The 23097-nt window shown below is 40.5% G+C and overlaps 1 protein-coding gene across 3 annotated transcripts; it reads left to right on the top strand.

Moving 5' to 3' along the window:
- Window positions 1-750: 750 nt before the first annotated feature.
- Window positions 751-18859, top strand: LOC111146092 (INTS3 and NABP interacting protein). 3 transcript variants are annotated; one of them, XR_002640517.1, is made up of 6 exons: window positions 751-879; window positions 2047-2129; window positions 11455-11498; window positions 14250-14352; window positions 16691-16781; window positions 17959-18814. XR_002640517.1 is itself a non-coding variant. In XM_022501475.1 (5 exons), the coding sequence occupies exons 2-5, from the start codon at window positions 2105-2107 to the stop codon at window positions 18052-18054; spliced, it is 315 nt and encodes a 104-aa protein (XP_022357183.1). In that variant the 5' UTR covers window positions 751-879; window positions 2047-2104; the 3' UTR covers window positions 18055-18859. The 3 variants fall into 3 exon arrangements, 2 of the variants coding, with proteins under 2 accessions (XP_022357183.1, XP_022357184.1); XM_022501475.1 differs by lacking the exon at window positions 11455-11498 and having other exon boundaries at window positions 17959-18859; XM_022501476.1 differs by lacking the exons at window positions 751-879; window positions 11455-11498 and adding an exon at window positions 1024-1068.
- Window positions 18860-23097: the final 4238 nt, after the last annotated feature.

Below are 23097 nucleotides of genomic sequence, written 5' to 3'. Positions count from 1 at the left end.
ATATGTTCAAATTCTAGAAAATGTGCGTAACCGGGGTTACCGACCACAGAACAGGTGACGCACATCAGTACACGGCTACCTTTCAATGTAAATAAGTCGATCCATTGCACGGCAATCACGCATCAGTGAACCCACTAGAAGGGTCTTCGTGTTCTGAGATGTGACACAGCCATTTCTTGAATACATTATCGCACAGTAGCAAACATTTCTGCACGTTTTGTGCTTTTCTTATGTATAATTACACGAACTATTAAAAAAACAACAACAAAACAAATCCCTGGGATTTGAAGATGTGTGTGGCGCACAACCCCAGATGGTTGTTCAATCTCGAAAGCCTGCCCAGCCTGTGAAGTTTGGCCCTCTCCTCATCCCAGGGGAAGTGCATTCCTATCGTCTCAGGCCCCGCCGAGCTGGAGACTTTTCTCTGAACCATAATGGCCTTGAAAAAAGGGTAACTAGCGGTGCTAGGGACCCGGCTAGTGTCGACCCCGCCCCTGCCCGCCTAGTCAGCGGCAAGCGTCTCCGCGCCCCGCCTGGGCCCGCCCCGCCTGGGCCTGCCCCACCCGGGCTCCGCCCCCAACAGCGCAGCCTGCATCTCCCATGCGCCTCTTCGGCTGCCACTCTTCGGAAAGGAAGTGGCCTTCTGCACGGGGCTGCAGTTAAAACACGGATCGCTGCGGGCAGCTGCCGCTGGACGCATGCGGGAGGCGGAACTTCCGCTCCCTCGGGTGTACGTCAGGCAGGAGGCGGAAGCGCAGCGGGGGCGGGAAGGTTGTAGAGCCGCACGTTGGGCTCTGTTTGCAGGTCTCTAAGTGGTCGCGCCCCCTTTGAGAGAGCGATCCGACGGCGAGGAGGGTCCTGGGTGCTCTCTTGGCCCTGGTAAGTAGGAGCGCCTGACGGCGGCGGGGGAGGGAAGTGTGTGGTTCCGACGCTGATCTGCTGCTGCTTTGTTGCCATAGGGTAGCCGCCTCCCCACCTTCCTCACTTCCCTTTCTCGGGATGCTGTCGGCCGCAGCCCCCACCCAGCCTGCGATCCACGCCCTCCTGCAAGGACCCTTTGAGAAGCAGGTGCAGCTCTGTCACATCCCTGCTTTACGTTTCCGTTCACTAGATGGCCCTCTTTCCTCTTCTGCCAACCGGCTTGGCTCGCCCTGTGCTTCTGCAGGAGCACCTAAGGATATTTTGTTCAAAACCGAAATCTGTTTGCCAGCCCTTGTACTTTTCCCGGGTTCCCCTAAAGGCATCCCTCATCACGCCAATAGAATCAGTTCCTCTATGCTTCCGGAGCACTGTTTGCGCCTTTTAAAGAGCGCGTATGTTAAACTCTTCAGTAGGATTGTTTGAATGAGAGTATATTTTCCCGCTGGAACTCTGTGTCCCTTGAGAGGTAGGGTCTTCCTCATTTGCGATCTCCCCAAGGCCTGATACAAAACCCACAAAGTTGGGAAACTAACAGCCCAAAGTATTCTTACTAGCTTTGTGGCTTTGGGCACGGATCTCCCCATCTATAAAGTGGTGATAAATAAAAGAATTTCAAGCATCTTACACAGTGTATGGTGCCGAGTATGTACTTGATGAATTCTAGGCGCGTTTTCCTTTTTAGCTTTCAGTATACATAGTAGTTGCTGGATATATTTTTTAAGTGAATAAAGAAAGACCATAGAGGGATGTTTTGTTTGTTCGTTTGTTTGTTTTCCTGTCTAGCACTGATTGTATTGATGCTATCAGTTGGTTGATACATTGGTGGTGTTTGGTAAATACAATGTTATGTAATACATTGTAATATTAAAGATAGCAATGCTAAATGTTGGTATCAACATTTGCAAGAATAAACATTGAACCTTAATGTTCTAATTAAATACTTGAGGGGCTTGCAGAATTTAAATTTGTGATTTAAGTCTGTACACTTTTCAGATGCATATTTCTGAAGAGATTAAAAAAAACTGAAAACGTTTCATTGTAGGGAGGCTAGCTGTTCCTGACAACTTTTAGTTTGTTACTAAAGTATGGTATATTTAATATATGTGTACACATATTTTTCTACAGGGGACTGTAAAGTGCTGACCAGTTGCCACTGAGCATAGCTGAAACAAAATAGGAAGATATGGCAGCAAACCCTTCCGGACAAGGTAATACATGCTGGAACTTGTTATTACCAGGAACTTTTCCCCCGTTTAATAAACATGTTTTAATAGAAAGTTAGGATAGGGCAGTTACTGTAGTCAGAATAAAAAATTAATAGCAAAGTAAAAACCCTGTATTTGAAGTAAGTTCAACATTGTATCAGACATATAACATTCTTAATAGCTATTAATCCTATTTTTTAACTTGTGTTAAAATTATTCACACTGGAGGATATGTGCTATATGGTGAGTGCTGCAAAGTGTGTAAGCCTGACGATTCACAGACTTGTACCCCTGGGGCAAATAATACATTATATGTTAATAAAAAATTGAAATTATTCACACCTGGGGCGCCTCAGTGGCTCAGATGGTTAAGCATCTGCCTTCAACTCAGGTGATGATTGCAGGGTTCCTAGGGTTGAACCCCACATCAGGCTCCCTGCTCAGCGGGGAGTCTGCTTCTCCCTCTCCTTCTGCCCCTTCCCCCTGCTTGTGCTGTCTCTCTCTCTTGCTCTACTCTCTTTCTCTCTCAGATAAATAAGTAAAATTCTTAAAAAAAAAAAAAAAAAAACAGAGCCCCCCCCCCCCCCCCAGGTGGCTCAGTTGGTTAAGCATCTGCTTTCAGCTCAGGTCATGATCCCGGGGTCCTGGGATGGAATCCCACTTCAGGCTCTTTGCTCAGCTCTGAGCCTGCTTCTCCCTCTGCCTCTCCCCCTACTCATGTGCACACCCTCTCTCTCTCTCTCACTCTCTGACAGATAAATAAAATATTAAAAATAATAAAATAAAATAAAAAGATTATTCACATTGTAAATCTTAGGTCCTCCTCTGACATCTGTGTTCTCTTCTACTTGAAATCAGAACCACTTTTAAAGAGGTTATATTGGGTGCCTGGGTGACTCAGTGGGTTAAAGCCTCTACTTTCGCCTCGGGTTGTGATCCCGGGGTCCTGGGATCGAGTCTCAAGTCGGGCTCTCTGCTCAGCGGGGAGACTGCTTCCCTTCCTCTCTCTCTTTCTGCCTGCCTCTCTGCCTACTTGTGATCTCTGTCTGTGAAATAAATAAATAACATCTTTTAAAAAATAAAATAAAGAGGTTATATTGTCACCAGGCAATATTCATGACTTTATCTTCATTTGCTCTAGAAACTTTGATACACATCACCTCTGTTTAGAAGCTCTTTAAAGCATATCAGGTCAGAAACATCCTAGAGAAGTTTTTATTTAAAAATAAGTTTTATGGGACACTGAAAAAATTAAATTAAAAAAATACGTTTTAAAAAGTAAAATTTAATCTCCAGAAAGTATTAAATCCCACTTGGTAAGTTACGTCCTGTTTCAAAACTTGAAGCAAACCTCTATTTCCTTTCCCTATCAATTCTAAACTCGTTTGACCCATGTTTTTTTATTACTTATCTCTGTCCTGATTTTTTTACCTTAGTTTTGTCTCACTTAAACTTCATATAAATGTAGTCATGAAGTGTGTACTTGTTTGTATCCAGCTTCTCACTAACCTATTAAACTGTGAGTTTCATCTGTGTTGTGCCATGTGTTGATAGTTTATTGTTTCTTGTGGAGTAGTGCTCTACTGTATGTATTCACCACCATTTTTTAAAAATTCATTCTCTGGTTGTCTCAGTGTTGGCCATTGTGAATACAGCTGCTTTGAATATTTGTTTATAAGTCTTTTTGTAGATATTTGGATTAATAGCTGAGTACATTGTTAATGTTTTGAAAAACTGCCAAACCTTGTCCCAAACTGGCTGTACCAATTTACATGCCCAATGGCAATGTGTGAAAACTCTGGGTGCTCTATATGTAGTGTTATAGGTCGTCTTAATTTTAGCCATTTCAGTGGCAAAGTGACATCTCATTATAGTATTAACTTGCATTTCCCTGATGACAAATGTTGAACTCTTTATTTGTACCTACTGGACATTGTAAATCTTTTTTCTATTTTTACTTAAGTCTTTTGCTCGTTTTAAAAAAAAAATGGTTTATTTTTATCATTAAGTTTTCCTTTTTTATAGAGTCTAGATACAGGTCTTTTGTCACCCCTAATTGCACCATCTGGATCATCTTGGAGTTGTTTTCTTTTTTTTTAAGATTATTTATTTATTTATTTAATTTGACAGATCACAGGTAGGCAGAGAGGCAGGCAGAGAGAGAGAGGAGGAAGCAGGCCCCCACTGAGCAGAGAACCCAATGCCAGCTCCACCCCAGGACCCTGGAATCATGACCTGAGCCGAAGAGGCTTTAACCCACTGAGCCACCCAGGCACCCCTTAGAGTTGTTTTCTGTTGACTGCATTTTATTTATTTATTTATTTATTTATTTATTTATTTATTTATTTTTTAGTGTGGGTCACCTTTTTCTTGCTATACTTAGTGTTTGGTTACTGGATAGTGGATATTACTAATATATTGTAGAAACTCTGGATTCTTTTGTATTGCTCTGAAATGGGGTTTTTGTTCTAGCAAATGCAAGCCTCAACTCACATTACAAACTCTTGTCTTCCTTGTTGGGCTCTAGCTGAAATCTCTGCTCAGTCTTTTCAGCTTCCGGTTGCTGCTTTATTGCTGGATCCCCCTGGGGTCTCCATGTGTAGTTTTAGCAGGAAACAGAAATGCTGGGTGGATTGTATAGGCACGTTTTGGACTTTACTCCTTCTGCCTTTCCCTTTTGGGTTCTCTGTCAGCCCTGAACTGTCCTCTGACAACTCAGAGCCAGTAAGGTGAGGCTATCCGAACTGTTTGTGGATCGAACAAAGTGTCGCAAATTCCCAAACTCAGGAATTGAGGTTTCTCCCTGATTTTGGTCAGTCTCTACTGCTTTCTAGTTATCTTATCTAGTTATCTTCTAGTTATCTAGTCTTTACTATTTTCTAGTTATCTTAATTCATAAGATGAATTTCTCATCTTTTGTCCAAAATTTATAATTATACTGTGACAGGGTTTTTCTAACCAAACTACTCTGCTACTACTGGAAGTTGGAAGTCTGCTGTTTCATTATATGTAAATCTATTTTAGTATATTAGTTGCATTTAGGGCACACTAAAGGTTCATGAGCTTTATAGAAGTATAGTATTATGAAAAGCGAGCTATGGTGATCGTTGTAACTAGCTAATACCATTCTGTTCTTTCAAATAACCCTGTGTGATTTGTGTGCTCTGTGGATTAATCACAGGTCAACATTCGCTTCTGATCTTTGACCCATTCTTTTCGTGAAGTTATCAGATGAAAAATAATTTAATTTGAACCAAAATGAAAACAAAGAGATGTCTATTTTAGAGTGAAAATATGCTGCTAAAAATCACACAATGCAGTCCAGATGAAAATAAATTTTAAATTATCTGTTTTAATAGCACAATAATTGAGATTTACAATTTGCTGGGTTGTTTTGTTTTTTTTTTTAGCATTTGCAATAAAACGCTATCTTTTTTAGGGTTGTCTTTGATTGGTCCAAAAATATATCTGCTGTGAAACATCCTCCAATCTAAATAGAAGTGAATTGAAATTAGCCTTTGGCTTCTGTTGTTCTTTTGTCAGTGATTTTTTTTTTTTTTTTTTTTTTTGGTGTCCTGAGCTGCTATTAGGCACCAGCAGAGGGAGACCGTATCATGCTCTATAGAGTCCCAGTGAAAAATTTTAAATTCTAATTTGTTTGGCTCTGTCGCATTTTGCTTTCTATATTAAATTATTTCTGTACTCTTCATATGTATAGGAACTACTTAATACAGAGATTGAATGCCAGGTGCCATAATTATCTTACAACAATAGCTGAAAGGACCATGACTTAAAAAAGAAATCCTGATCTGTACACTGCAGTTTGTTAAGTTCCCTGGTGTAGGAGACCGAATCCCATTGTGTTCACTGAGCCCCACTAGCAGATCTAACAGTCTGTCATACTGTGGTAGCAATCAGGACTGCTAAATTTCATAAGCTCTTGGCACAGTACTGAAGTCTCCTCCTTACCATCCATCGTAGTATGGAACATCTGGTTGGTTCTTAATAACTACCTGATTGATAAGTAACATTTTGAGAGTTTTAATATGTAGAGGCAGATTCTCAAACTGGAATTTGGCCAATGTACTATGTAAAGAATCTTTCATTACTTGTAAATATCAAGGTCCTATGATCGTGTGGTGGCACCTGATTTCAGACACAGAAACCTAGTGAAATACTGAGTAAGAAATGTGAATTATTTTCTTTGATTCTTTTATTTTCTAGTGATCTTAAAATGTTTGCAGGAATAACTCTAAGTCCTGCAGGTCAGGTGGTTGGAACTTTTGACTTGGGCCATTCTGGATGCTCTTAGGTGTGATTTCAGGGTACTGTGTAGGAGTGGGATGGCATAGCTCTTGGAGGTGTCTTGCTTGGCCTCAGGCCCAAATACTAAGTCTTACCCCAGGCCATCTATGGTGCAAAAGAAAAGCAAGGTATGCTACCTCTCAATTAAGATGTAAATTAAATGTAAATTAAAATTTATGCCGATGCGTAAAAATAATTTAAAATTCTTATATTTGTACTTTTTTTAAAGATTGTAAAGATGATGCAATTTGCAGTAGATTTTTTTTTAAAGATTTTATTAATTTATTTGACAGACAGAGATCACAAGTAGGCAGAGAGGCAGGCAGAGAGAGAGGAAGGGAAGCAGGCTCCCCGCTGAGCAGAGAACCCGATGCGGGGCTCGATCCCAGGACCCTGGGATCATGACCCGAGCCGAAGGCAGGGGCTTTAACCCACTGAGCCACCCAGTCGCCCCTGCAGTAGATTTTTTTTTTTTTTTAAGATTTTATTTATTTATTTGACAGAGAGAGATCCCAAGTAGGCAGAGAGGCAGGCAGAGAGAGAGGGAAGCAGGCTACTCGCAGAGCAGAGAGCCCGATGCGGGGCTCGATCCCAGGATCCCGAGATCACGACCCGAGCCGAAGGCAGAGGCTTTAACTGCAGTAGATTTTTAAAGCTAGATTTCCTTTTGTTTCATTTTTAGCTGTGGAGGCAGAGTGCAGTATTTTTCTGGTGTGCTAGGAATGATCTGTAGGCCCCAGGCTGAATTAGGAATGAAACTGAGTTGAGGCAGAATATGTTGTAAAGCACCTTCGGATCTTGTGTATCGTTGGGAGAGAGCTTGAGATCCCCGGGCCCACTGAGACTGGCCTGGGAGGCCGGTCATATGAGTGTAACCCTAGAAAGTTGCATGCTCATCAGCTGTATTCTTTGTGATGAAAAACTATTCACTGAAAGTGAGTTGGCACCATGGGGCTGAGAAGAGTCTAGTGATGTTAACTAACAGTGATAGTGAGGGCTAGTATTTATTAAGCACTTACCGCATGGCACACTGTATGCTAGATATTTTACTTTGATTTTCTGTACCTCATGTAACCACGCTTCGAAGTTGTTACTGTTGTCTCCACTGGTCCTGACTCCTGAGATAATTTCCCAATATGAAGTAGTAACTGGTAGTACTGATATGAGAAGTCAGATTGATTCTCTGCCCCAGTACCCTGTTCATTGCTTTTTCATACTGCACTTTAGCTGAGGGATTAGAACATTATAATTATGGGGCGCCTGGGTGGCTCAGTCATTAAACATCTGCCTTTGGCTCAGGTCATGACCCCAGGGTTCTGGGATCGACCCCTGTATCGGGCTCCGTGCTCTGCGGGAAGCCTGCTTCTCCCTAGCCCATTCCCCCTGCTTATGTTCCCTCTCTTGCTGTCTCTCTCTCTGTCAAATAAATATATAAACTTAAAAAAAACATTTTAATTATAGCATCTAAGAGAAAAATTGGGAGCTCCAGAATAGAGGCAAAAGACTTCTTAATCTTTATATTTCTTCTGCATCTGTTATTAAGCAGAAAATCCTTGCAATGAAATGGACCTGGGAGTTTATCTGTAAGAGGAAAAGAAGAATGAGTGATAAGGAAAGGTCGGTTCGAGCAGAAGATAACATCTTATTTAGCCAGTCCTGCAGAAGGGAAACCTTAAATGGGTAGAGAAAGTGGCAGCAGCTTGCACAAGGACTAAGTCCTTGAGGACTGAGAGAACTTGAAAACAGGGAGGTCACCTGACCAGACATTAGGGTTCATTCCTTTCCTTTGATATGTATTTTCAGTAAATTCCAAAAAGTAGCTAAGAGTTAAATAATTTTTTTTCAAGATTTTATTTATTTATTTATTTATTTATTTATTTATTTATTTGAGAGAGCATGAGCAGAGGGGCAGAGGGAGAAGCAGACTCCCTGCTGAGCAGGGAGCCCAACATGGAGCTTAGTCCCAGGACCCTGAGATCATGACCTGAGCTAAAGGCAGAGGCTTAACCCACTGAGCTACCCAGGGGCCCCAAGTTGAATAATTTTTCATTCTCTCCAGATACAAGAAGTGTTTGCCATTAACAAGATACCAGAAAGATTAATTAATTGGTACTATTCAACTCACATTAACTTAGTAATGTTATATGCTTTTATTCTGCTAAGACAGACATCAGACAGTCTCCCCTGAATGAGGTTTGAGCTTTAACCACTGAACACATTACATACATTGTTGGGAGTGTGGTAGGCAAAATGACACCCCCCCCCCCACCAAAGATGCTCACCTCATAATCCCCATGACTATGTTATACCTTCTCTGGCAGAAAGAACGTAACACATGTGACTAAGGTTAAGGGCCTTGAGATGGGAAGATTATCCTGGATTATCCAGGTGGGCCCATTTTAATCACAGGAGGCCTGAAAAGCAGCAAATTTTCTCCCTAGCTATGGTCAGAGAGATAATGTTGCTGGTTTGAAGGCAGAGAAAGGGTACCACGATCCAAGGAACTCAGGCAGCTTCTAGAAACTGGGAAAGGCAAGGAAACAGATTCTTCACCAGAAGCTCCAGAAGGAAATGCAGCCCCTTGATTTTAGCCAAGCAAGACCACTGAACTACAGAATTGTTAAGATAATAGATTTGTGTTGTTTTAAGAGACTAGTAAGTTTGTAGTAGTTTGTTACAGCAGCAATAGAGAAGTAGAAATAATTCACCATTTAACTATATGAGCCAAAAATCTAGGAGCCATCCACGACCCCTTCTTCACCACCCTTAACTTCATATTTACTTTTGTCCAGGTCTGTTGATTTAACTTCCTGAATAGCTCTTGGATCTGTTCCTATCTTTCCATTTCCCTGGTGGGTAACAACTTTTGTCATCTCTAGGTTGTTCTACTATCATAGTCTCCTGTTTCCTCTTGTCTAGCCTGTTCTCAACACTGTAGCTACAGTGCTCTTGTGATAGGGGAAAGTGTTATTTCCCTGCCCCAACGAACTTATTTATTTGTCCTTGTGATTTCAGTTCAGGCATTACTTTCTATGGAAGCCTTCACTGCTCCCCCTGCTCCTAGGTCAGATTTATTTAACGTTGATTCCTACAGTAGTGGATTGTTATAAGTGCTTATAGAATTTTCTTTCTTTATTTCAGACCACTCATCTTAGACTCTAAGTATACATTCATTGCAGTAATTATTTGATCATCTCTATCCTCAGTGGACTGTTTGAGAACCAGGAGAGCTAGAATCATGTCCAACTTTGGCTCATCATGTGTATCCTTAGAACCTATCTAGTGCCTGTATATGATGAATACACAATAAATATATGTTGATTCAGTAAATAACTTAAAACATGTTAAACTAATAGTGTCACAGTGACTTTTCTTTAATACTAAACAGGTATCTTAAGTATGACACGTTGAATTAATATATAGTTGTGACAAATATATAGCCTGTAAGATAACCACTTGAAAGGATTTGAATAATATTTTAGAACAATTTTCATTCTTTAGCTTTAGATTTTTTTCCAATAAAAAGAATTCCAGTTAGTGCTTATTTAAGTGTGGTAGAGCTATTCATGTAAAGTGATTTTCAGCTGTTAGGTTTTAAATGCAATTTGATGGGATGCCAGTTCCTCAGGAATCTTTTTAGTGACAAAAAAATGTGTGGGAGTTATATGTTTCTATGAATAGATGAAGAAACGAAAATATATATGATTGTGAATGGAGATAGGATTACAATTCTAAAAGTAGAAGTATTTTAGAGTGTGCTGCTTTATTCTAAGATAATCTTATTAGGAAAAAGGTTAACTATAAAGGAATATTAAGTACTGTACGTGAGATATATCTTTAACACCCTCATGCTTCTGAGAATGTAAAAGATGTGTAGCTATGATACATGTAAAAGAATATAAAAGTCAAATGTTAAATTATGGCAAGAGAGATTTAAAAAAAAAAACTTGTGTAGTGAGTGTAATAAAAAAAAATTAAATGTTATGTATTGATGTCCTAGTTAGAGTTCGTTTGTATAAACCCTGAAAGTGGGAGAATCTTACTGTAGAATATTACGCTTCGTATAACCAGATAGATTATCTAGTTTGTGCCTTAAGTTTCAAATTCGAAAGCTATTATTATTTCCTAAGTGCTATCTGTTGACTTTTATATACTTTTATAACGTAAACATTTTGTGCAAAACAGACATGTAAAATAATAATGTATTTTTTAAAAAATCAAGAGGGAAGCATAGATTTCAGGAGCATTAGACAAGATCAGAAAATAAACGCCCAGAAGACCTGACCATACCCTTTCTCTGTAAAGTAGTTTTTGTGGCTCTCAGCTGTCTGTAGATGTACATTTAAGGTCTGGAATATTATGCAAAAGATAATTTTGTGTGGTTAGACTGAGGAAAAGGAGTTGAGAAGGGAGGTTATTTTTGAGACATTCAGGACATGAAATTCATATGACTCGGTGATTGGGTAGATGTGGGTAGTAAGGGGGAGGGGTTATAAGGATAAAACTTGGGTTTCTGGGTGGGAGTATGGAGCAATAAGTGAGATACAGAGACAGGCGTCATCCCATCTTTACCAGGGAGGCAAGGCTATGGGCTAGTCCACTCCAGTGACCCCTTGTTTAAATACTTCAATGAGTTCTTTAAAGTCCAAGGGAATCTCATGCATGGAGAAAAATACTCATCACTGCTCATAATTTAATTACTGGTATATTAAACCTATACTCATCTAATAAAGTAACTTCTAAAATAAAAATTTTTAAACATTTAGAATTGATTATAAGCTTATTTTGTTAAATTCTCTGTAACAGTTTAAATTAGAATTATAATTAATGATTATGTAATACTTTGTAATGATTGCAAAATTAGTACACTTAAATCTATTTAAAATTATTAATCCATAGGCTTAATTAATTAATTTACTCTTTCTGTACTTGTTTTTTATGTCTTCTGGGGTTATAATAATCTTCCCAGATTCTTATTTTTGTACTTTCCCAGGATTATAGTAATCTTTCTATACCTTCCTAGGGTTACAGTAATCTTACCACTACCAAAACAAAACAAAATTTCAGGTAAGTCAAGATTTAGTGTTTTTTGATAAGTTTGATTCTCAGCCAAAACACGAGATTTGGCTATGCCTTTAAAGATGATTTAAAAGCTGTGCTGGTGTGCATTGGGTCCCTTCTATCATTAAACTTGACCTGCTGAGTTAATGGGATTTCTTTAAGCTCATGCCTACCTCATAGATTTTTAGTTTCTCACAACCTGGAGTTAGCCCCTAAATGAAATACTTCTGTGTTCTGTTTTCATTATGAATTGCCCTTTTCTGGTAGCTTTACTGCCAAGATTTAATGCATTTCATCTCCCAAGAGGTCAGGGAGCATTAGGTCTTACAGTTCGCTCTCTTTGGGAATTTCACGAACTCATCCAGTTAGAACTCACAGTCTCTGCTTGGTCTTTGTGTGACGTGGCTGCTCATCACCACTGGGGCTCCTTTTAAATGGTGTGTGTGTGCTTGTGTGTGTGCGAGCGCACGTGTGTGAGAACCTGTGCTGAATCCACCTCTCTCGTTCTTGGTCCCACACCTGCCTTTTCTGGAAGTGTTTGGCTTAGCCCCAGTTTCCTGTATCTACCCCTTCCTCCGTGTACCCAAACAAAAAAGTATACAGCTGTACTTTATAAACAGACATACACTTAATAGGAGAAATAAATCCCTAAATGTTAACACTAACCTAATTACTAATTGTAATTATTACAACTGACCTAATTATTAATGATAATCATTATTATTTTCATCCTTCTTTACAACTATATTTTTATGTTTTAACTTTCCCTTTTGTATCTTATTATGGAGTCATGGCTTATTATTGACTCAGTTTGTTCCACTGAGCTATAATTATTATTCTCTTTTTAATGTTCCAGTTGTGACAGCCTGGCTAACCTCAGATTCACTTCTTTATTCTTTTTTTTTTTAAGCATTTTATTTATTTATTGATAGGGAGGGAGAGGGTATGAACGGGGGGAATGGCAGAGGGAGAGGGAAAAACAGACTCCCCACTAAACAGGGAGCCCAATATGGGACTTGATCCCAGGACCCCGAGATCATGGACCTGAGCTGAAGGCAGACGCTTAACCGACTGAGCCACTCAGGTGCCTGACTTCTTCATTCTTTCAGCACTACCCTGGATATTTAAAAAAAACAAAATAAAACAAAAACTTCCATGCTTTCTGACAAGATGTTCCAGGCACATTTGTTTTCTTTTCTTTTCCTTTTTTTTTTTTTTTGCACTAAAACATGCAACTAGTACTTTCCCTACAAAGTTCCTTTTCACAGAAGATAGACATTAAAAAAAAAAAAATAGGAAAGCTTCAACGCATTGAAAAGCTCAGTTATGCTTGTATTCATCTGAACATTATTGATCAGATTATCTTCATGTAGTCTTTTTAATGATTTGTACATACAATTTCTATGTATATACATTTTTTTTACTGATAGTGACCCTAAAATATTATTTGCGAACAAATTAATCTTGAGAGAAATGCTTATTTCTGTAAACAGCACATCAGTACTTTTGAGTGTGGTTATGTATTTTGCTCATCACATAATTTAGACACTATCAGATTTCAAATCTACAGTACCTCTAAATTCCTACAAAGATGGAACTACATAATTATCTTCTAAGAACATATTAGCCTCTTCTGAGAAGTGGAAAAAAGTCTCGTCCTATAGTTAGGAATACACCTAGTGGTGTAACTTGCTTTATATACACGCATCTTCATATATACAAATGGGAGAGTGCTGCTTTCCCTTGGAAAGCATTCTTCACTTTACAGAGAACTCACTTTGGGTTTATTTCCCAGCCTTTTATCTTTCCATTTGCTTTCTTCTGAATTAGGGATCAAACTCAAATGCCCACAGGCGTATATACAAATTTCATAAGGACTATAATAAGGTAGAGAGTGCCCGGTGTCTTTTTAATGTGATAAAATAGTGATGATTATTTCTTTGTTCTGGTTAATTTTTACCATGGGGGTATCCAGATCCCTTGTTGCTGGTGCTTGAGATGTTTCAAGAGAAGCAAGAAATCTGAGGATTTTATTGACATTCTTTCAATGTTTACATGTTGGCATTTAATTTAGATTTTATTTAGTTAATTAATGTTAGAGAGAGCACATGGCGGGGGGCGGAGGGAGAGAATCTCAAGCAAACTCCCCACTGAGCGTGATGCCAGACATGTTGGGCTCAGTCTCATGACCCTGAGATCACGACCTGAGCTCCAGTCAAGAGGATGCTTAACCAGCGGAGCCACCCAGGTGCCCCTAATTCAGATTTTAAAACCTAGTTGGGGGGGCACCTGGGCCAGGACTTTGCACCCACTGCTCTAGACCTTATGAAATTTGAAGATCAAAATCAAGCCCAGTATTAAGTACTTGATAAAGAATACACATTTTTGTGTCCCATCTGTTACGTTCCATTTCTTTCTCAGAACTCCTGTGTAGTCAGTTGCACTTCTTTGACTTGTTCCTTAAAAGACTGTGTCATTTCTGAATGAAAGCAATTGAGAAAAAGAAATATTGTTTGGATCTGAGCATGTCTGTTGCTGTTTTCCTCCTGAAAACCTTGGTGGTTACAGTTCTGTGCTGGTAAAGTCGCTGGGAAGCAGTAGGAAAACGGTGTAACCATCTAGGGGAACTACTCACGAGTGGGTTCATTATCTTGTTAGAGAATAGAATTTGCTTGCTGGGTTTTTAGACGGCCTGGGTTTATAAAAATAGCTCTAAAATGTTTTTATCTCTCTCTCTCCTCCCCCACCCTTTTTTAGGTTTTCAAAACAAAAACAGAGTTGCAATCTTGGCAGAATTGGACAAAGAGAAGAGAAAATTACTAATGCAAAACCAATCGTCAACTAATCATCCTGGGGCGAGGTATTGAAGAAGAATGTGTTTTTTACATTCAGTGATATCAAAAAGATCTTGGACAAAATACTTCAAGTTGGTTGGCACATGTTTGTCTCTGTAACATTGCAATTTACATGTTATGCTTGTTTCTTAGATTTGAAAAAATTAGACAAATTGGTTAGATCGTAACTATTTCATTTCTAACTGGAATACTTATGGTCCCCAGAGTACTTTTTAAAAAAGAAAAGGTTTTGTATGGTTTTTGTTTGTTGCTGAAATTGTCAGCATCCCACTTCTTAAGCAGTCTGCAAAGCAGGTAAAATATAGGTGGCTTCATCTTTATTGAGTTCAGTTTCTGCCTTTTTCCATCGCATTTAGCCACTGCCCTTGCCTTGCCCCTCTTTTTCAGCCAGACCTCCTGGAAGTGCTGTCTGTCCTTATCTTTACTTTCTCACTTACTGACTCCACAGCATACTCCATTCTGACTTGAGAGCCCCTCTCTCCCTTCCTAAGAATAGGTGCCCGCCTCAGTCACTTGCAAGCTCATGGTACCTAAATCTGGTAGAATGAGGGCCTTCTCTTTTTAGACTTCTTAGCGTTGACACCACTGGTCTCTCCGTCCTTCTTAAAATACTTCATTTCCTCAGCTTCCACTGGCTCAGTGTCACATGGTCTTGGTTTCTTTTGCAAACATGTCTTCACTGCCTGTCTCATGAATGTCCATGCCCCTGAGTTCGGTCCTACAGCCAGTTTCCTGTCTCCGCAGAGCTTTTAACTGGGCAGGTGCCTCCACTTGCACACCCTGTTATTTATGTGCTGATAACTTTTGTCTAGTCTTTTCTCCCGACTCCCAGACTGCCCTTTGGGTAGCTCCACCCCGATGTCCCTTAGGCATTCCAAACTTCGTGTGTCCCAGGCTGAACTCCTCTTCCCTTCCTGTGCTCTCCCTAACCACTTATTGTTCTTGGGTTTCTTGTCTTGGCGAGTGGCACTGATCTACTAGTTCTCAGCGTCAGAAGTGTGGACTTCATTTATTATTCCCTTTCGTGTCCATCTCCAAGCAGTTGCCATTTTCTTACGTGAATAGTTTGAAACATGTCTCAGATCTGCCTGTTTTTCTTCATGGCTACTGATGCCACCCTCGTCCTCGCCCCTCTCATTTCTTGCCTCCATGGCGATGGCTGCTTCCTCCCTGAGTTTCCCGTCATCTTCAATCCTCCTGAATATATTTATCAGTTGTGTCAGAATGTTTTAATCTGGAAGTAACAGGAACCAAGAAAGTCAGCGTACACATGAGGATGTATGTTTCGCAGGAGCGTGAAGAGCTGGGGGTTCCAGATCGGCTCCGTGCAGCGGCTGACAGTGTGAGCCGTGCTCCAGCCTCTCCCCAGCCTTCCTTTCTGCCTTTCTCTGTGGGCCAGTAGCTCCCTAATGGTCCAGATATGACTGCCATAGTCTCAGCTTCACGTTATGCTGAGCCACCTATAGAGGCCAAAGCCAGAAAGATGCCTGTCCTACATTCCTTTTTAAGAGTCTCAGAAGCCTTCCTGCAGACTGCCCATCAAGTCTAGTTGCCCAGAATTGTGTATCTCTTTCCCTTACCTAAACCAGAAACCAACAAGGAGAATGGCATTGTCTTACACCTGTCAGAGTTCATTCCCTGAGGGATGAGCTTGGCCAGCCCTGAAGCATGGGACCACCAGTAACTGAAGGAAGTTTGGATTCCATTAGCAAGGAGATAGGGAGACCAACAGCTGTTGAGGAGGTGACCAGCACAGTCTGCTTAGCAGTGGTCTTTCGGAGTCGTTGTGTGGTACTTGTGATCATGTCACTCCTCTATATTAAACTCTCTGGTAGCCTCTCTTCACTGTGAGGATAAGGTCTACATTTCTTAATTTATTTCACAAGCCTTTTGATACCCTGGCACCTGCCTTTCTCTCCTGTGTCTGCCAACCCACTTCACCCCTTTTCAACCCTGACCTCCAGTGCTGTGGAGCTGTTCATTTCTTCAGACACGCCAAGGTCTTCGGCCTGGGCTTGTTCGCATGCTGTACCTTCTGCTTCACAGTGCTTCCCTCTTCATCATAAATGTAACCTGTGATAGACTGGAGTACCTCAAAGCAGTTTGAAAGTAGGGGACCTTAGATCATCCCAAAGAATAACCAAAAATAGAGGTAATTTGAAGCTCCAGTAAATAATGGGCTTTCTTCATATAAATTAATATAAACAGTGGGAGAAGGGGAAAAAAAAAGACTTATTCCAGAAGGCCTTTTTTTTTTTGATCGCTATAAAGAATGTATAATGAAAAATGTGATTCAGAAGTAGGAAGTACTTAAACGGCAGATAACTAAGATTCCCATTTTAGCATCGCACTCTCGAGACCCTCTCTTAATAAGGACTTCCGGGACCACGCCGAGCAGCAGCATATCGCAGCCCAGCAAAAGGCAGCTCTGCAGGTAAGCAAAGGGTGACTGACATTCATGTCTCATTGGGAATTCCTGGGTCTTGGAAGCCAGCACAGTTCCTATTTTGTATTTCGGTGGAGCGACATCAATAAAAACGTTCCACACATCACTGCAGTGGTTTTCTGATGATCAGTCATGCCCAAAGGATTTGAAGGACCAATACAGCAGTTATGAAAGTATCTTTTATGGTTCTGACATGGTCATGATTGATTCGGTGCTGTACCTGGCAAGGGGTGCTTGCCTACAGTTAGGATATTTGGATGGACAGAATGATCTTAAAGCTGAACTGGATAGTTTAATAGTACATACATTTTTTTTTTTTTTTTCAAATTTGTCATGCTGTTACACCCCTGGATAATCTTACCAGTTTATTGTTGTTTGGATTCTCTTGTTAATGGTCAGCATACCTGTTACTCAGGAAGTGCTTAAAGCCTAACTCTTACCATAGGAATGTGATCATCTATCAGTTTAAAAAAAAATACTGTTCTAGGAATAAACAGTTTTAGTATTACAGTGATCTTGGATAGTTTGACTAATGTTCCCAGAGAACTTGAACAAGCCATCATTACCTATGCTTTTAAACCTTAGAGCCTCAGAATTGGAAGAGACAAAAGATCATCTCACTTAAGGCAACCTAAAAACAGTTTTTCTTTCTCTAGCGACAGAGGGAGGTCCTGGTGGTCTTCTGTTACTTACATTTCAACGTTCTCTACAAAATGTTGGGATCTTAATCACCAGTAATCAGCTCCCTTGCCCACCCTCCTCTCTTTCTCAAAACCTACTTAGTTGATCAAAGGCAAATTTGGGGGATCTTCGTTGCAAGTTTTCCCCACTCCAAGGAACAAAGTAATTCATGTCTTTAACTCATTATTGACTTTAGAGAATCACGGGGGACAGAGTGGTCTGATAAATGAGTGCCTGGTGCAGCTTGTTAATAGAAATTCTTTATTACTGTCCATCTCCTGTGTATTTAAACAAAATTAGCAGCGGCAGAACTGATTTTTAAAATAAATTTGGTCTTAAACAGTCAGAAAGGACAAGTATTTTTAATGCCTTGCTTAGAAAATTGTGATTTCTAATAGTTTAACTGCCTTTCTTTTCTTTTCTTTTCTTTTCTTTTCTTTTTTTCTTTTTCTTTTTTTTTTTTTTTTTGGTAACTCTTCCCTAGCACGCACACGCACACTCATCTGGATACTTCATAACTCAAGACTCTGCCTTTGGGAACCTCATTCTTCCTGTCTTACCTCGCCTTGACCCAGAATGAAGAAAAGATTTGTCAAAATTGACTATAATATCAGATGCCAAAGCTACTATCATTTAGTGCTATACAAACTGTGACTTTCAGAATTTTGGTGAACTTCTATACTTTTTTGCTTCTTTAAAAGAAAGGCATGTGTATGTCGAAGCAGAAAAGGAGGGTCACCAGGAGGATGAGAGTTTTGGAAGCTGTATTATCTAAGGAACTGATGATGCTACTCGTGACTGTTTGGGAACACAGTTTGATTTTTGAACCCAAATCAGACTCTGAATTGGATGGTCACATAAATTCACCCCCCACCCCCCAACTAGGTGGATTGAATATATCATTGTCCGCAGTAGACTTTCATGAATAGTACTTAACTTTAAAGAAATGAGGGTGCTTTTAAAAATGTGAACCAGTAGGCTTAAATGATTTACATTCATATTTGCTGTTTATAGAATTGCTATCAGTGTACCTTTTGTGTTTATAGTCAACTTGTCATTCTTAAATATTCTTTAACTCATGACTAACTCCTTTATTCTCCATTTTCAAAGAAAATCTAAGAGTAAGTTACCAACCAGTCTTAAACATCTTTTATAAACCTATGCTACTATAAATTATGTGACTAAATGTGATTAAAAACAATGATAAGAAATGTGATTTAAAAATTTGTACGTCCTCTTATTATTTAGTGTTAGTACGTGTATGGTGTGTCCACATTTTATTGTCCATTTTTGTTCTAATTAAAAACAGATGTGGGGCACCTGGGTGGCTCAGTGGGTTAAAGCCTCTGCCTTCAGCCCGGGTCGTGGTCTCAGGGTCCTGGGATCGAGCCCCGCGCATCAGGCTCTCTGCTCAGCGGCGAGCCTGCTTCTCTCTCTCTCTCTCTCTCTCTCTGCCTGCCTCTCTACCTACTTGTGATCTTTGTCTGTCAAATAAATAAATAAAATCTTTAAAAAAAATATACAAATTGAGCCCCTTTTTAATTACTTTAAGGAGTTAGGTTAAGCAAGTTTCTCAATATGACACAGAATCTGGAGTGTTTATTTAAGTATGCGGTCCCTCCTACCTTACCCCAGTCCTAGAGAATTAGAATCTCTAATTCAAAACAAAGTCTGAAAAACCTGGGTAAGGAATTCAATTTTCCTTATATCTCTCTATCTATCTCACAGATATATAAACTCATAGATTTCTTTGTTCTAAAACTTAGCTAAAATTAGCTAAAATCTACATTTTTTGACCTTTAAAAGGGTTGAAATTATATTTTATACTATGTCACAGATATAGTACTTTAAAACTTAGCTAAAATTAGCTAAAATCTACATTTTTTGACCTTTAAAAGGGTTGAAATTATATTTTATACTATGTCACAGATATAGTACTTTATATAACTATTTGTAATTGACCTCATATTAGCCTTGAGTCCCCATCATCTCCAGTGGTAGGATAAAATTTAAACTTAAAATTCCAGTTTGGGTCAATATTTAATTGAAGTTCATCTCCCTTTTCAAAGAGTTTCTTTCCTTCCTTCCCTAGATATTTGCACCAACTGCACAGCCCGAGGTTAACCCAAACTAATTAGAGCAGGAGTGGAGAATTCTAGACTTGGCCGTGCCATTTACATTCTTTCTCTTGAGAATTTGAACTGATTTTCTGCATTTGGGTGAGGTGACAGCCATGGCCATTGTAAGAGTCACATCACAGCAAAGGTGTCCTTACTCCCTGGGGCTGAGGAGGTCCCCAGGGGCCTCTGGCTCCTGTCCTGCCTCAGGTCCCTCCAGTGTTTCCTTGGGCCTTCTACAGTGGCCCTCACTTTCTTGAATTATTTTGACAGTGTCTCTTCTATGCAACACATGGTTCTATATCTATCTTCTGATGCCGAGGAGATAAACCATTGGGATTGTATACTTTTTATACTGTTGAAACCTCTACCTAATGCGTGATGTTTATGACCTAGGTAAAGAGGTCTTTGTTTCCAGTGGTGTCTTTTCTCATCTCTTAGCCTTTTAAATAGATACTGTTAAATCCTGCAGTCCTGGCTCGGAAGCCCTTCCTCCCGCCCCTCTGCTGTGAGTCCCTTACAAATTCAGGTCAGTTCCATAAGTGTTTGTGCGTACGCACTCTGTAAAGCACCGGAGTATGGAGGGGGGCGAGGGAAGGTGAGAAAGAGGAGACCTGCTCTGAAGGAGGTCACGGTGGAGAGGAGCCTGTTGTGGGACAGCAGAAATGACAAAGGAAGACAGAGTGCAGCACGCCACAGAAGAGGCACCCAGACCATTCCCCAGTCTAGATGGGCCTGGAAGTATTGGTAGGGTTTCACCTGGAAGGGCAGGAGGAGCTGCTCCAGGCAAAGGTCATGGTCTCACAATCAAAGAAAAGGAGGGACTAAGACCGTTGGGAGGACTGCAGAGCCAACTGGAAAAGCAGCGCACTAGTCAGAAGCCCCGAGGGGAAGCTTCGGTGTTGCTGCCCCCTGACTGGAGGGGAATGGGGGGTAACTCATTTCACCTCTCTTGGCATGTCAGTCTGTCTCGCCTGTAAAGTAGGAGCAGCACACAGCCTGTTTTATAAATTGTCTAGACCAGTATTTCTCAAAGTGCACGCCTCAGCTCGTTACTGAAATGAGAAGCCAACCTAATGGTTTAATGGAGTGTGACCAGAATTTTTTTTTTTTTTTTTAAATAGGAAGCATGAGAGTTACATGGCATGTTGTAATGGGTTTTGTTTCATGAATTTTCTGTTTTTGTGTGTTTGTCTTTTACTTACTTTCTTTGTTGTGTGTTGTCCCAGTACATAAGGTCTTTGAGGCCATGATTTGTGTTTCTTCCCCCCTTCCTTTTTGTTCACGACTGTATCCTGCTTAGACTAGTATTTGGCATATGGAAGGTGAACCAGTACGTGCTTAGTGAAGGAATGAATGAGTATATATGACCTGGGTCATGATGGAAAGGGCATTTTTTTTTTTTTTTTACTGTGAGTCACGGCAAAACAAAGTTGTGACTCTGCTCAATAATATGATGGGGCGCCTGGGTGGCTCAGTTGGTGAAGCGTCCAACTTTTGGTTTCAGCTCAGGTCATGCTCTCAGGGTTGTGAGATCAAGCCCCGCGTCAGACTCTGCACTCAGCATGGAATCTGCTTGAGATTCTCTCTATTCCTCCAATATAATAATAATATATATTTTATATATATGTATATAATATATATATTATATAATAATAATAATAATAATACAGATGACAGTACTTTGTATGATTCTGGAATTGAAACTAAAATGACTCAGTAATTCCAAAGAGAGATTTTGTTTCCCCTGAGCAATCTATAAAATGTCTCATTAAGTTGTCTCAGATCTTTCCTTCACTTTAGCAGTGGAAACTCAGCCTTTCTATGAGTTTATGGCCCACTGAGGCAAGGGTTTTGCCAAATACAGTTACACCGAAAACAGAAGATCAACCTAGAGAACGTCAAGTCATCGGTAGAGCTTCACACCACTAACCAGCGTCCCACCAGCCGGCACGAGTCCCATTTGTACACCAGCTCAGCTAGTGCTTACTGCACTTGATCTTAGCCAAAAGGCCGAGAAGCGATCAGCTAGTGCTTACTGAACGCTGTTCTTCACCTCTGTATGCACAGTGGACACAGTTATTTTTGAAATGAGCAAATACAGAATGAGGAGGAGGAGGAAAACTGTCCTCAACCTGAGAATCTAGAATGGATAAGACAAGCCCGCTAGTAGGTAAGACTGGTTGCCCCTTATCAGTGAGAAGATGAGCCTGGATAGACCAGTGGAGCCTACAACAGAACAAGCATTTGAGGGGCACCTGGCTGGCTCAGTTGGGGGAGCATCTGACTCTTGATTTCAGGGTCATGAGTTCGAGCCCCACATTGGATGTACAGGTTACTGAAATAGAACTTTATTTTTAAAAAAAGAAGAAGCAAAAAAATTAAAAGAAGCAGCATTTGAACTTGGCTTCTGAGAGATCTCAGCCAGGAAAGCCAGTGAAGGCAAAGGAAAAGCCTGCACAAAGGCAGAGCACACTGGGGCCATCATGAAGCACAAAAAATCCATTTTGGCTGGACAGATTTGGGTAAGTGTGTATACTGTGATCATTAGAAATGAGGCCAAGGCACTGAGATGCTCGTCTTTCCAAAGAAGCTAAGGCCACTTCATCCACCCACTAGCACGGCAGCTCTTGCCCCCACCACGGCCTCAGTCTCAGAGCCCGCCTGCACATCCTGCACAGTGATAAGCTGACAGTCAGTGAGGAGAAGATCAATGCCTTCATTAAAGTGGGGTGTGTGTTGGGGGAGGGGGGTCAGTGTTAAACCTTTCTGGCCCAGTTTGCTTGCAAAGGTCCTGGCCAAAGTCTACATCAGGAGCCTCAACAGCAGTGCAGGGGAGGGACCCACCCCTCTGCCCCTGGAGAAGAAAGTGGGAGCAAGACTCTGCAGAGTCTGCTGATGACGTGGGCTTTGGTCTTTTTAACTACACTCTTCTGTAACCTGTTCAATAAAAAGCTGAATGCCCCCCTCCTTTTTTGGGATATATTTTTAAAATTCATTCATTCAGTCATTCATTAATTAAAGTGCTCTCTAGACCCAACGTGGGGCTCATTTTGTTTTGTTTTGGTTTGAAGGGGGGATGGGACATGGCGGTCCAGGTAGTTTTTGGCACAGCCAGTGTACAGAACATGGCATTTTTCAGACCACGGGAATGGGTTCAGGATTGGACATGTTAACCAAATTCAACCCAAATGAGACTCCAGGAGAGATTTGCTGGGCTTACGGCAAAGACATGTTCTCACCTTTGAGAATGCTAACAAGAGGGAGTCTTTCTGTATGGATGTATAAAAGGAAATACCAATGTTTATATGTAATTCGTATAGTGACCGTGAGATGAAACCAGTCTTAGAATGAAGCCACTAACATAAAAGGAGTAGGAGAGAAATAGAAAGAAACTGGGTCCTTGATGACATCATTGGGTTGCTGAGTCAAACAATCCCTAAAATATGCTACTTTTCTCCAGAATTTCCAGGTATGGGAGGTAATCCTTATTTTTGTTTAAGCCA

Source organism: Enhydra lutris, unplaced genomic scaffold, assembly GCF_002288905.1.
Source record: "Enhydra lutris kenyoni isolate GAN:26980312 unplaced genomic scaffold, ASM228890v2 scaffoldscaffold13, whole genome shotgun sequence".
NCBI lineage: Eukaryota > Metazoa > Chordata > Mammalia > Carnivora > Mustelidae > Enhydra > Enhydra lutris.
The sequence above is the reverse complement of the archived record's forward strand: the minus strand, read 5'-3'. Positions and strand labels throughout refer to the sequence as shown.

Bases quoted from the DNA above. Each gene is read 5' to 3' on its own strand.
- LOC111146092 (XM_022501475.1), top strand. From the start codon at position 2,105: ATGGCAGCAAACCCTTCCGGACAAG. The intron at 14,353-16,690 runs GTATTGAAGAAG...TTCCCATTTTAG, and splicing joins ACTAATCATCCTGGGGCGAG to CATCGCACTCTCGAGACCCT. The intron at 16,782-17,958 runs GTAAGCAAAGGG...ACTCTTCCCTAG, and splicing joins AGCAAAAGGCAGCTCTGCAG to CACGCACACGCACACTCATC.